Below are 13,022 nucleotides of genomic sequence, written 5' to 3' on the forward strand. Positions count from 1 at the left end.
AACTTTATTTGTACGTCAAACCGTTACCGAGATATAGATGATTTTTTTATTCCGGATTCTAAATGGACATAGCTTTATCCATGACGAATTGTCCGTATCTTGTAACTCCGGCCTGCTCAATTCTGTTCCCGTTTTGCGAGCATAATTTTTGATTAGGGGAAATGGCGACTTTGGCAGGTTTTGTTCTATTATTGTCACGGGGGTTTTCTATAACCAATCATGCTCAAATTTGACCTAAACATTCTTTGCATATCAAAGAATATTGTGCCAAATTTCATAAAATTTGGTCAACAAAAACCCCCCTGACAATAATAGAACAAAACCTGCCAAAGTCGTCAGTTCCTTTATTTATTTATTCAGACTAAGGCCGAAGTGGCCTGTGCGGTATACAAAAGTCTTCTCCATTCGGCTCGGTTCATGGCTACACTTCGCCAACCACGCAGTTTACGGAGAGTCCGCAAGTCATCTTCCACTGATCGAACCACCTTGCCCGCTGCGCACGTCACCTTCTTGTGCCCGTCGGATCGTTGTCGAGAACCATTTTACCCGGGTTACTGTCTGACATTCTGGCTACGTGCCCGGCCTACCGCAGTCGTCCGATTTTCGCGGTGTGAACGATGGATGGTACTCCCAGCAGCTCATGCAACTTGTGGCTCATTCGCCTCCTCCAGGTACCGTCCGCCATCTGCACCCCACCATAGATGGTATGCAGCACTTTCCTTTCGAAAACTCCAAGTACGCGTTGGTCCTCCACGAGCATCGTCCAGGTCCCGTGTCCGTAGAGGACTACCGGTCTAATGAGCGTTTTGTAGATTGTCTGTTTGGTACGGCGGCGAACTCTATTCGATCGGAGCGTCTTGCGAAGACGCTTATTAGACCGGTAGTTCTCTACAGACAAGAGACCTGGACGATGCTCGTGGAGGACCAACGCGCACTGAGAGTTTTCAAAAGGAAAGTGCTGCGTACCATCTATGGTGGGGTGCAGATGGCGGATGGTACGTGGAGTAGGCGTCCATCGTTCACACCGCGAAAATCGGAAGATTGCGGTGGGCCGAGCACGTAACCAGAATGTCGGACAGTAATCCGGTGAAAATGGTTCTCGACATGGACCGAAGGGAACAAGAAGGCGAGGTGCACAGCGGGCAAGGTGGATCAATCAGGTGGAGGACGATTTGCGGACCCGCAGACTGCGTGGTTGGCGACGTGCAGCCCTGGACCGGGATGAATAGAGCAGACTTTTATGTACAGCACAGGCCACTATGGCCTGAGCCTGGTAATAAATAATAAATAAACTTACTTGCTCGATAGCAGCTGCAAACTATTAAATATCGCACTTGTTTCGACCGGAGCAAAGCGCAATACATGCGCATGGGCCACTGAACACAAGATTTTATAATTAATTGCATATTATTCGGCAACTCGGCCGTACGAAAACCATTTTTTTGTTAAATATCTTGGCTGTGCATATGCACAGCACATGTTTCGAAATGGACAAATTGATATGAAATTTGCGAAAAAGAATCCACGTGTCTTGGAGGGACTCGAACCCTCAACCTCCTACTCTCTAGAAAGGCGTGATAACCCCTACACAATAGATATTCAATTTGCAAAAAAAGAGAGCTAACCGCGGTGGAGGTTGGTACTCGGATTCTGATGGCTTTTCCGCAAACGTGACCTTAAAGTGGTCTTGTTGTGTAGGGGTTATCACGCCTATCTAGAGAGTAGGAGGTTGAAGGTTCGAGTCCCTCCAAGACACGTGGATTCTTTTTCGCAAATTTCATATCAATTTGTCCATTTCGAAACATGTGCTGTGCATATGCATAGCCAAGATATTTAACAAGATTTTATTCTTTTTGCGACGACTAAAACACGCACTGCCCTTACTTGCTCGATGGCTACTCCTTTAACGAAGTTTTTCTTAGTTTAATATCAAATTCTACTTGACAAGTGGAAACCGTATGGACTCCAACTTCCAGTTCTAGCGATTGCTAGAACATAAGAAGTATAAGGAAAAGATACAAAATAGGAAAATGAAACGGCCCTGGGATTGAACCCACGACCTCCGGCGTATAAAGCAGGAGCCGTAGCCATATGGCCACCACTCCGATGCCAAAAAGAAGCGAAAAAGGTAAGTTCACCGAGTATCCATATAGGAAGAAAGGATTTTTCACATATTCAGTTTACAGTAATGCAAACTATTTATATTATCGCTAGGTGGGTTAATCGGGTTTTTCAGCCTCGAAAAAACACGGATTTTATAAATAATACGAGAAAGTCAAAACCTTATTGATTTAAATGCATAACTATTACCAATTTAGTATGCCACACTGACTTTAAACACGTTTCTTAAAATGATGGCGATGCTGATGAATACTTCAAAATATTGTCCTTGTCAATATTGTGGCAACTTTGTTTACAAAAATACATCCACAATATAAATTATCCATTCATACATTTCAAACTGTTCAGCGTTCTATGGGCATATAGAGAAAGACCGCCCGAATGCGTGGGAGGTCGGTGCAACATACCGTGTCCGATAAAATACTAGTACTGTTTCAAAAAGTAATGGAAAAGCGGTCACCATGACCACATTATAGATCAAGGTTGTAGCACAAAAGGTCGAAAAACATAAGGTCGTAGGACAAAAGGTCGAAGGTCAAACGGTCGAAAGGACAAAGGGCCGAAAAAAGGGTCGAAAAAAAAACTTGAGTCAAAAGGTCGACAGACAAAAGGTCAAAAGCTCAAAAGGTCGAAACAAAAAATCTGAGTCAAAAGGCCGAAGGACAAAAGGTCTAGAACAAAAGTCGAAGGACAAAAGGCCAAAGATGTGCATGTCGGAATTTGTGGACGGACCCTTTTTATTGTTTCTTCTGTTGAAGTCAAGTGGTTAATTGAATCTAAACTAGAAAAGAAAAATTCTAAAAAAGTGAAATTGATGCAATCACGAGTTTAAATTTTTGTTTCCCAAAATGTGTTCAGATCGGTTTTAGGAAGCAAAATAGTGATTTTCGATTTTCCGTCCCTTCGACCTCTTGATCCAGCTGTTTTTTACCTTCTATTCCTTCGACCTTTTGTCCTTCCGACTTTTTGTCTTCGATCTTTTACCTTCGACCTTTTGAAACAGATTCGAAGATTCAATATTTATGTAAGCTTGAGTCACATTTCTTTTATGAAATACCTGTACATTGTGTACAGGTCACATTCAACAATTCTCGGGTCAGAATCTATCGCCAGCTATCGCCACAGATAGGTAGGGGAAGCCTTCGTTTTCCTATTGGTGTTATTGGTTTGCGTGGGAGTGCTATCAGATTGGACAAATCGACGTTTGAATTTTGTTTTTTTACAAAACCACATACGTCCTTTCGAATATGTACCCGAGAATTGTGTTTTGTTGTCCAACTAGCTATATAACCCATTTTGAACGTAACATACACGGTCTAGTTACACAGCAAAAATGTCATAGTATATGATGTAACAAAAGGGCTTCATTCGATTCGACTAATTTTTCCATCATATTTTAAACATGCAGGTTGTCATTACTATGGATTTTTTTTTCAGTATTTCGTACAAGAAAAAGTTGGATGTAAAATTGAAAGCTATCAAACATGAAAAATGGTTCCCATATAGCGTGCACATGTAATTTTCAGAACTTTTAACAGAGTTGGTACATGAAAGTGGTATACCAAAAGGCATAACGAAATTTCGTTCGCATTTTCGAAAACATATTTTGAGACATCTTCCCGCTGTTCTGTTGACTGAATGCGAATGCAGTTCTGGTGCGTATCCCTCGTCGGATCTCGGTGTCCGCCGGTGCCCAACAGATCCATGATATCGCTCATAATGATGTCGAACTTTGTGTATAGAGCGTGTATGAATTGATGGCTTCGCCGAATGGACTTACCCCAGTTAGATAGGTTTTCCGGCTGTCGTCCAGTATCGTTCGACCGATGATGTCGTGTTTGCTGTTGCATAATGAATTATGCAGTGCCGTTGGGGTCTGATTTGCCGATATCAGTTTGTAATCGGGATCTGCAAAATGATGGAAATGTTTTCAGTTAGCTTTAATGTTAGCTGTTAGTTTGCATGGTCGATGAGTACTAGAGAAAGCAATATTAGATTTGGTCTATACATGAAAGGTGATACTTGTAATATATGACGAACGGGATGATTGCAATAACAGCAATTCGAGGGAAATTATATGGGATGAATGCAATGGTCAAAGGCTTTGATGTATTGAGATGTATTTAGAGGCAAAATCAATCATTCATCAGTTTTACAGCAAGATCTCTGTCAGATATTCTGCTAGAGGTTATATGTTATTGTTTTTCCTAGAGGTTCCTAATCAAAATAATTATTTAGCATATTATACATATGTAGCTGTACATTCACAAATGATTGAAACTCTAATAGGGTAAGGGAGGTATTTTGGACCGCTTTAGGAGATGGCTGAACAATTTTTCGAATAAAAGTTAGAGTTTGTAATAATGCTTGATCAATTCTCTATGAATCTACAAAGTGGTGAATGCTAAGTAGGATTTGTAGGTAAAAATGTTGTAAATCCCACCGAATGAACCAAACTATCATAAATTCTGAAGATATGTGAGATTTAATTTTGGACCGCCTGTTTTTATTTTGGACCACCTATTGAACATATTTTGGACCACTCGAATAATTTTGTATTGTTTGCAAAGTTATGTTACTATTAGATTAAATTAGTGATCTCCAGCATTTTAGGCGCTTTTATCCTGAAAGTCCTTGCTAAGCAATACATTTTTATAAGCACTCAAAAGCATAGAACAATACCAGCTAAGGATATTGAAACTAATATCAATTTCAGTACCACTCGGTACAACATCATGGAAGCAAAACAAACGTGCGGCCACCTGGTCACTCCTACCCTGCCACATTTTTATGTAGTTTGCCGGATCTGTTCCATTTACGTCATTGATAGTAGTGGGTTCTTTCTTGCTCCTTGCATATTCTTTTTCAAAACGAAACATAATCGTAGAACGCGGAACTCTCTTGCATTGGCAAGCAGCACGGACGGAGAGCTCTAGCAAAGATTAGTTCTTGTCATGGAGCTTTCTTAACTATTCTGTCCACAATAGCATATTTGTCCCATATGGATAGGAATTCCAGCAAAGATGGGACTGATATGCGATCATAGGCAGTATTTTCGTATGGACATAATAAAAACAGTTACATGTTGGGTTAATAGACATTTTTTATGTCTTTCATTTTTCTACATCAATGAACGGTAATTTATAAATACGGTATGAGCTTGATACTAGAGAAACAAATGGTTGGTAAAAAACAAAAGTTTAAGCGATCTAGAACTTAGAAAGAAGATATGTCGAAAATATGTTCGGCTCAATGAAAAATGAACCTATTTTGGACATGCCTCAGAATACTGTTTTTAAATTTACGATGTTGTGCTCGAGATAGGAAACTGCTTCTATTAGGTTGTAATAAGTTAACAACATCATTCACATGTTTTGAATATATGTACAAATAAACTTACAGCTTTTGAAAGTTGACTTCAATTTTACAATGTCGTCTTAGTTTTGGTCTAATCAAGCCAGAATGTTTAAATGCGTGCAAATATTTTTAATAATTGCAATATTTTATAAGATACAAATGTAGGAAATACCTTATGGATAGTTTCTTCTAGCAATAAAATTTAAATGTTGCATGTTTTATTTAGTTTTGTGTGATATAAATACAAAATTCAGCTGGGTGGTCCAAAATATGAGCCCGGTCCAAAATACAGCCGTTACCCTATGCATAGCATACAGTAAACACAATGCAGATGATGACATAGGAGTATTGCCCTTTGATTCTCTCAGTTTCAGTTTTTGGAGTGATCTTGAAGTCTTTCGGAGCACCTTGCTGCGGAGGCAAATTTTGCCAATTTTAAAGTGTATTAAACATTATCATTTCTGAATCCAAACTTCCTTCACTGACTAGCAGAAGCAATACTGCAGATTCGCATTCCGATCCAGAAGCGGACGATAGCGTAATTTCTAATACAGTTCAACTGCTTTCGCACAAAAATTTCCATTCCGTCCCACAACCCGTAGCGATTCTTAACGACTTAATAAACGAGATTACAGGACGCCACTAGATGCTCAACAGAGCGACATTACCGTGCAAAGGAGCAGCGAGGTTTATCGGGATGGCAAGATGCCACTATACCGCACCGCGTTCGGTTCTAAATCTGTACTTGATGTTATGTACGAAAGTGATCCGAATCTGTATCCAATCCATAGAGTAAGATGAGTGCAATCAATAGCAATGGATTTTTCTGGAATTGATTTTTACGCGGATAGGTCTACATCAATTTCCACTACTCTTTACATTTCACCGGAGACGAGCCTGCTCTGGGCTGAAAGTCTATTTAATAAAGACATAAAAAACTTCCCAAATATCACCTAATTTTTGTTTGATTTTTAGTGGATTTTTTTTCGTGAAGTCAACTCTATGTTTCATAAAAGCCGTTGGTCATGAACCAAACCATAACCAAACCAAAATAACCAAAAACAAACCAAGTAAAAAGCGACTTAATGGAATTGAAATCTTTGTCACACCACATTGAAATTTTCAATGAAAAAATGATGTTTAAATATCCTGAAAAAATTAGAAAAAAGAAATAATTTATAAGAAACTACTAGTTTTATGAAATTTTGATATTTTGATGGTAATATTTTTGTAAACAACTGATAATTGTATAGATAATTCAATTACTATTCATGATATTTTTTATGTATGAAAAATTTGCATTTCAATGAAAAATATACTTTTTATTGCAAACTTATTTTTGAATCGTGTAAAATATTATATTTAAAAAATATTAAAAAATTAAAATAAAAATATTAAAAAAAAAACATTGAAGAAAACATAAAGCTGTACAAAGAAAAGCTTGGTTGTCTGATAATAATATTTCGTATGCTTCGTGGCCGTGTGGTTGTTCTAAAACTTATTTTCCACTTCAACGAGAAACCTCAGACCATCTTTAGAGTGTTGCATGCTTTCGTTAGCGCAGAAGCTGATCAATATGCAACCGGTTTACTAGTCCGCATCGATTCCAATCCGAGCTCCGGGACAGGACACAGGACGTGGGATGAAAAAATAAAAAAAAAATAAACGAGGGAAAAAACGCAACTCACCTTCGTTCGTGGGTACCACGTCCGGATTCTTCTCGTCGTACATGTCCTCCGATTGGCTGAGCGGTAACGAGATTTTCTCCTTAATTGGTAGATTACCGGGCCGCTTGCCGAGACCGCCCGCCTTGCCGTTGCCGCTGGCCGCGTGGTGGCCCTTTCCGGGTTGGCTGGTGCGCAGCTTCACAGCGGCAGCGACGGCGATTATTATGCAGATTATCACCGTTAAAATGCCAATAAATATCCCGATCGATAGGATCGGCGATAATTCGAACTCGGCATGCGGACCTGCCAAAGACAAAATAATAACATTTAATGAGTCAGCGAGCTGCTTTCACAGGTACCGTGTGGATTAAAAATCAGTATAATTTGGAAAATGCGACTAACGTAATGTGAGCTTCTTTTTGCAGCGCACTACAAACATTTTATAGTTCATTTAAATATGTATATATAAGACGAGTCAGTACTTTCCATTTTAATTACACACAGAGTAGTTGCTTGGGTTTTGAGTTCCATTCGCGAAAAAATCATTAGGCGCACTTTGCCAGTGCACTATGGTCCAGGATACAGATTTACGCGGAAAGATGAATTTTACGCCAAAACTATATTTTTTAGAAAAAACTGTTGTTCTACAAAATTGTTCGAAATAGTAAGGCCATCATTATGGTTCTACCAAAAAATAGGGTGGCCCATCATATAAAAAAAAATAGAAAATATTTTTTTTATTTCTCAAAATATTGACATGTTATGTTCTACAAAGTTGTAGCGCAGCTTATTCCAATTAATTTTGCCAAAAAAACTTTTTCTGTAGCTCTTAAGTTGGCTGATTTAGAGCAATTTTACCTAATTGGATTAGGGTGTACCTCACAAAAACAGTATTTTTTATCTCCTTTTTTTGTTTTACATTTCTCGAAAAAGTCGTCTTCAGGTGACTTTTAGAGCTCAAAAAAATGCAACTTTTGATGTGTAAATACGCTCAATATCTTTTTCCGATCAAAAGTTATAATCGTTTTTCTGTCAAAATTACATTTTTTTCATGAGTTGATATCTCCGGTTAGGGCAGATCAAAAAAATATATTCATACAGCATCTGAAAGAGAAATTAATATTCTTTATTATGTCAAAAAATTGGGGATATGTTATTTTTTTATCTCAAGTTTCATCAATTTTACTAAAATCATGTTTTTTTTCAAATAAATTGATATAACTCGACAACGGAAGAAAATACAGACGATATTCTTATAGCAAAACACGCGTTTTAAAAAACCCCAAAAGTTTTCAGAAGATGACATCCGTGAAAAATAAAAAATGAAATGAGCAGATCATAAATATTCTTTTTTGAGGGACACCCTAATCCTGGTAAGTAAAATTACTCTAAACAAGTGAGCTTAAGAGCTACATAAAAAGTTTATATAGCAAAATTGATGGGAAAAAGCTGCGCTACAACTTTGTGGAACATTTTATGTCAATTTTCCGCAAAATAAAAAAAATAAATTTTCACATTTTTATAAAATGGCCCACCCTATTTTTCAGTAATTCAATAATAAGGGCCCAAGTATCCAGAACAACTTTGTAGAACAAATTTTGTTTCTTAAAAGTATGCTTCAGACCAAAAATGCATCTTTTCTCGTAAATCTTGCAATACGATGATAATGATAAAATTTATAAAAAGTGTTTAAGCTGTAGATTTTTTATCTTTCATTTCTCACGAATGTGATCTTCTGAAGACTTTTGCGGCTTTTCAAAACGCGTGTTTTGCTATAAGAATATCGTCTGTATCTTCTTCCGTTGTCGAATTATATTAATTTATTTGAAAAAACATGATTTTAGTAAAATTGATAAAACTTGAGATAAAAAAATAACATATCCCCAATTTTTTGACATAATAAAGAATATTAATTTCTCTTTCAGATGCCGTGTGAATATATTTTTTTGGTCTGCCCTAACCGGAGATATCAACTCATGAAAAAAATGTAATTTTGACAGAAAAACGATTATAACTTTTGATCGGAAAAAGATATTGAGCATATTTACCCATCAAAAGTTGCATTTTTTGAGCTCTAAAAGTCACCTGAAGACGACTTTTTCGAGAAATGTAAAACAAAAAAAGTAGATCAAAAATACTGTTTTTTAGGTACACCCTAATCCAATTAGGTAAAATTGCTCTAAATCAGCCAACTTAAGAGCTACAGAAAAAGTTTTTTTAGCAAAATTGATTGGAATAAGCTACGCTACAACTTTGTAGAACATAACATGTCAATATTCCGAGAAATAAAAAAAATATTTTCTAATTTTTTTTATATGATGGACCACCCTATTTTTTGGTAGAACCATAATAATGGCCTTACTATTTCGAACAATTTTGTAGAATAACAGTTTTTTCTAAAAAATATTATATCTTTCCGCGTAAATCTGTATCCTGGACCATAGTGCAGTGAAACAAGTTTAGAACAAGATTCTTAAAACGTACATAAAACACTTAAATAATTAGTGGATTAAGAATGGTTAATATCAGTGGCGTAGCCAAAAAAATGGTCAGGGGGGTTTTCTAAATTGCGTTCACTGAAGCAATTTTATTATTTCATCTCTGAAACAAATTACGAATTTGGTTTTTGTCCTAATTTGGGTGCTTACTCTCTGTTCCACTTTGCGTCGGTGATGGTTGCAGCGCCAGTGGTACACTATCAGCCAGTTGTGCTGAATCATTCTCATACGATAATTATTGGAATTATCATTTGATTACTTCTCATGTGTGAAAAGTAGGCGAGTTGTCATCGGCAATAACTTTTCAAATTTTGGAATCGATTGTCATTTAAATGTAAACCTAACTAATACCATTTTGATGTCAACAATGAAGCTCAATCGGATGTTTGGCATTGTGTTTTGGTGTTATATAGGAAAATAAGTTCAAAACGTAGCCATTATCAATGATTTAGATATGTGATCGCTTGAGAGTGTTGTTCATCCTCAATTATTTGAAAATTTTAGTTTCATTATCCTTTTTTAAATGTTGATCTAAAAATTATATACCTATATCATCAGAGTTCGTAATGCTCACTCAATCTCAGCACAGGATAAACAACGAAAACAGATTCACCCTGGGCATGAAAAATACTTGCTTTGTTCTCATCGAACAGAAAAGTCTAAAACGTAATTCAACATCACCTTTGCCTACAACCCGATTGGGGTGCACCTTCGAGTTTTTTTTTTAATTTTTTTGTCAATGTTTCCTCTTTAGGTGAAACCAAGGGGGTCTCCAGTAGCTTTGCATGCAAAGGCGTAGGATTGCCAATCCGGAGATGGCGAGTTCGATTCTCGATCCGGTCTAGGATGTTTTCGGGTTGGAAACTTTCTCGACACCCTGGGCATAATGTATCCATTGTACTTGCCACACAAGATACATACTCATGTAATGGCGGGCATAGAAAAGCTTTCAATTAATAACTGAGGAAATACTAATAGAATACTAAGTTGAAAAGCAGGCCAAGTTACAGTTGGAATGTAGAGCAATCGAAGAAGAAGAAGAAGTAAAACCATGGCACTTTTCAGTTTTTTTTTCAAGCGAGTACTGCTACGTATAGAAAGTATAAAGCCATTGCTAGCTAAACTTGTTTCTAACCTTGTTTCAGTTTTACAATTTGGGGTAACTTAGATCATCAATCGTTTTAATCATAATCTATAATGGATAAAGAATGAAAACGTCTCTCAAAGCGTTGTTGTGAATGACACATTAAAGAAATTAACAAAACAAAGTTACAATATTATCGCTTCAAAACATATCCCCCATGCTCGGAACATACTTGCAAACCATTGAATTCATTTTAATCTACTTTTTATCTACTTTCATAAATTGTTTGACAAAATCCGACATAAAATACAACGTAAACATTGGACCATAGCACGATGGTTTTGTCCAATTGGATAATGATTAATTCACACTGAAATCGTGTTGTCTGGGATGGTCAAAGTTTTCTTGAATAAGTTTGATAAACGCAAAAATCAGACGTTCGTTAGAAAGTACTTCTTTATCAATTAAAATCTGAATTCCGAAACAAATAAAGCCGATACAAATATTTAAAAACAATTACGTCTTCCCCTAGGATTTTTTGTTTAAAAATAATATTCTGAGCATGCGACGATTTTGAGGATTTTCAAAATATTCATCAACAAACCCGACGAGTTTTTTCATTTTAATATTTATTTTTTATTATCCACCCTCTTCCTTTCGAACCTTTCGGAGACCAGTAGAACATAATTTTAATTAAATATTTGTAATAGGCTAGCATGAAACAATCAAAAAAATAATTTATCATATAAATATAACCATGAACTCATTTTTTTTAAATATGTTAAGTGCTTTTTCGCAGCTTGCTGTGAGTTAAAAAAAATTTTGTTTATAATATTCAAATTTTACCGATAAAAAACATCATAGCAAAAAAATATTTTAAACAATTAAAATTAAGCACCCTTGAAAAAAGCCAATTATATAGGCTGAAACGTCGGGTAAAACAAAACTAGTCGTTTTGACTAAATTAGACTGAGAAAGCCACACAATAAAACACCAAATCTTCTAGTCATAATTCTTTTGTATTAAGCATACAGTGATTTAAAGATTAAAACTAACTGAACCATTGTAAAACGCGAGAAAGAGCCGTTTGGCCGAATACCGTTTGGCCGACATTTGGCAAAACTTGAAAGGGCGAAAGCCATACAACCAAATAGGACGGCTATGGGACAGTACGTCGAATGACATTTCGTCGAATGACGTTTAGTCGAACGACATTTAGTCGAAAAAACATTTGGTCAAAGGGACATTTAGTCGAATGGACATTTAGTTGAATGGAAATTTAGTCAAATTTGTATTTGTATTCTATTCATCGGACTGTGCTGTCTACATGAAATTCTTAAATCTTATGGTGGTCAAACAATAAAAATATTAAAGACGGCCCAGCAAGCGGCAGCGAAATTTGGATGTAGAGATGTAGAAATAGAATTCATCGGACACTTCGTTGAAGCGATGGATCATAGCGACAATGGAACTATTTACAGCATAGTTAGTAGCTTGTGGCTCCTCGTGTAGCAGCGCTCGCGCTCGAAGCGTCCGGACAAGTGCGTATAAACTGATCCTCGACAGCAACTCAGGAGGATCGTATTCAGATGATAAAAGCTTGGCAATAAAAACACACTGAGCCACATTCCTCCGCTTGGTTAGAGTATCCACCCCGAGTAGACGACAGCGATCAGCGTAAGCAAGCAAGTTCAACGGGTCATGCCATGGAAGGTGACGCAAAGCATATCTGACGAATCTTCTTTGGACAGCTTCGAATCGCTCACTCCATACAGCCTGGTAGGGATTCAAAACAACAGATGCAATCTCTAGTATTGAACGTACCATAGAGCAGAACAGTGCTTTGAAACATAGGCTATAGACAAACTTTTCATCCAAAATAACTCCTAGCTTTTTAACATGATTAACCCGTTGAAGTTGAGAACCAGCAATACTGTAGTCAAACTGGATGAAATTAGTCGTTCGTCGGAAACTTATGACACAGCACTTCGGAATGCTCAGAACCATCATATTCCGAGTACACCAGTTATGGAAGATTTCGAGAAGGTTCTGTAGCTCATAGCAGTCATTGAGGTCTCGGACAACTACATACATTTTAAGGTCATCGGCAAACAACAGCAGCATACCTCCACGTTGCAGTATTAGGGTTACATCGTTTATAAAAAGCGAGAATAGCAATGGTTCAAGGGTGCTACCTTGTGGGACTCCAGAAAGGTTCGAGAAACAGTCGGACGAATTGTTTCTAATACTGACCGACATTTGGCGTCCAACCAGATATGATCTGAGCCAAGTGCA

At 37.1% G+C, this 13,022-nt stretch overlaps 1 protein-coding gene across 1 annotated transcript in view; it reads right to left on the minus strand.

Annotated features, from left to right (window-relative positions):
* Positions 1–13,022, minus strand: part of LOC134227305 (contactin-4) — a 1,204,188-nt gene that overhangs the window by 48,853 nt on the left and 1,142,313 nt on the right. Inside the window, exons 15-16 of the mRNA XM_062708688.1 lie at positions 7,167–7,448; positions 3,902–4,029 (exon numbers count right to left, since the gene is read on the minus strand). Of these exons, the coding sequence (XP_062564672.1) occupies positions 3,902–4,029; positions 7,167–7,448 (410 nt within the window). The remainder of the gene's footprint in view (positions 1–3,901; positions 4,030–7,166; positions 7,449–13,022) is intronic.

This window comes from Armigeres subalbatus, chromosome 3 (assembly GCF_024139115.2).
Source record: "Armigeres subalbatus isolate Guangzhou_Male chromosome 3, GZ_Asu_2, whole genome shotgun sequence".
Lineage (NCBI taxonomy): Eukaryota > Metazoa > Arthropoda > Insecta > Diptera > Culicidae > Armigeres > Armigeres subalbatus.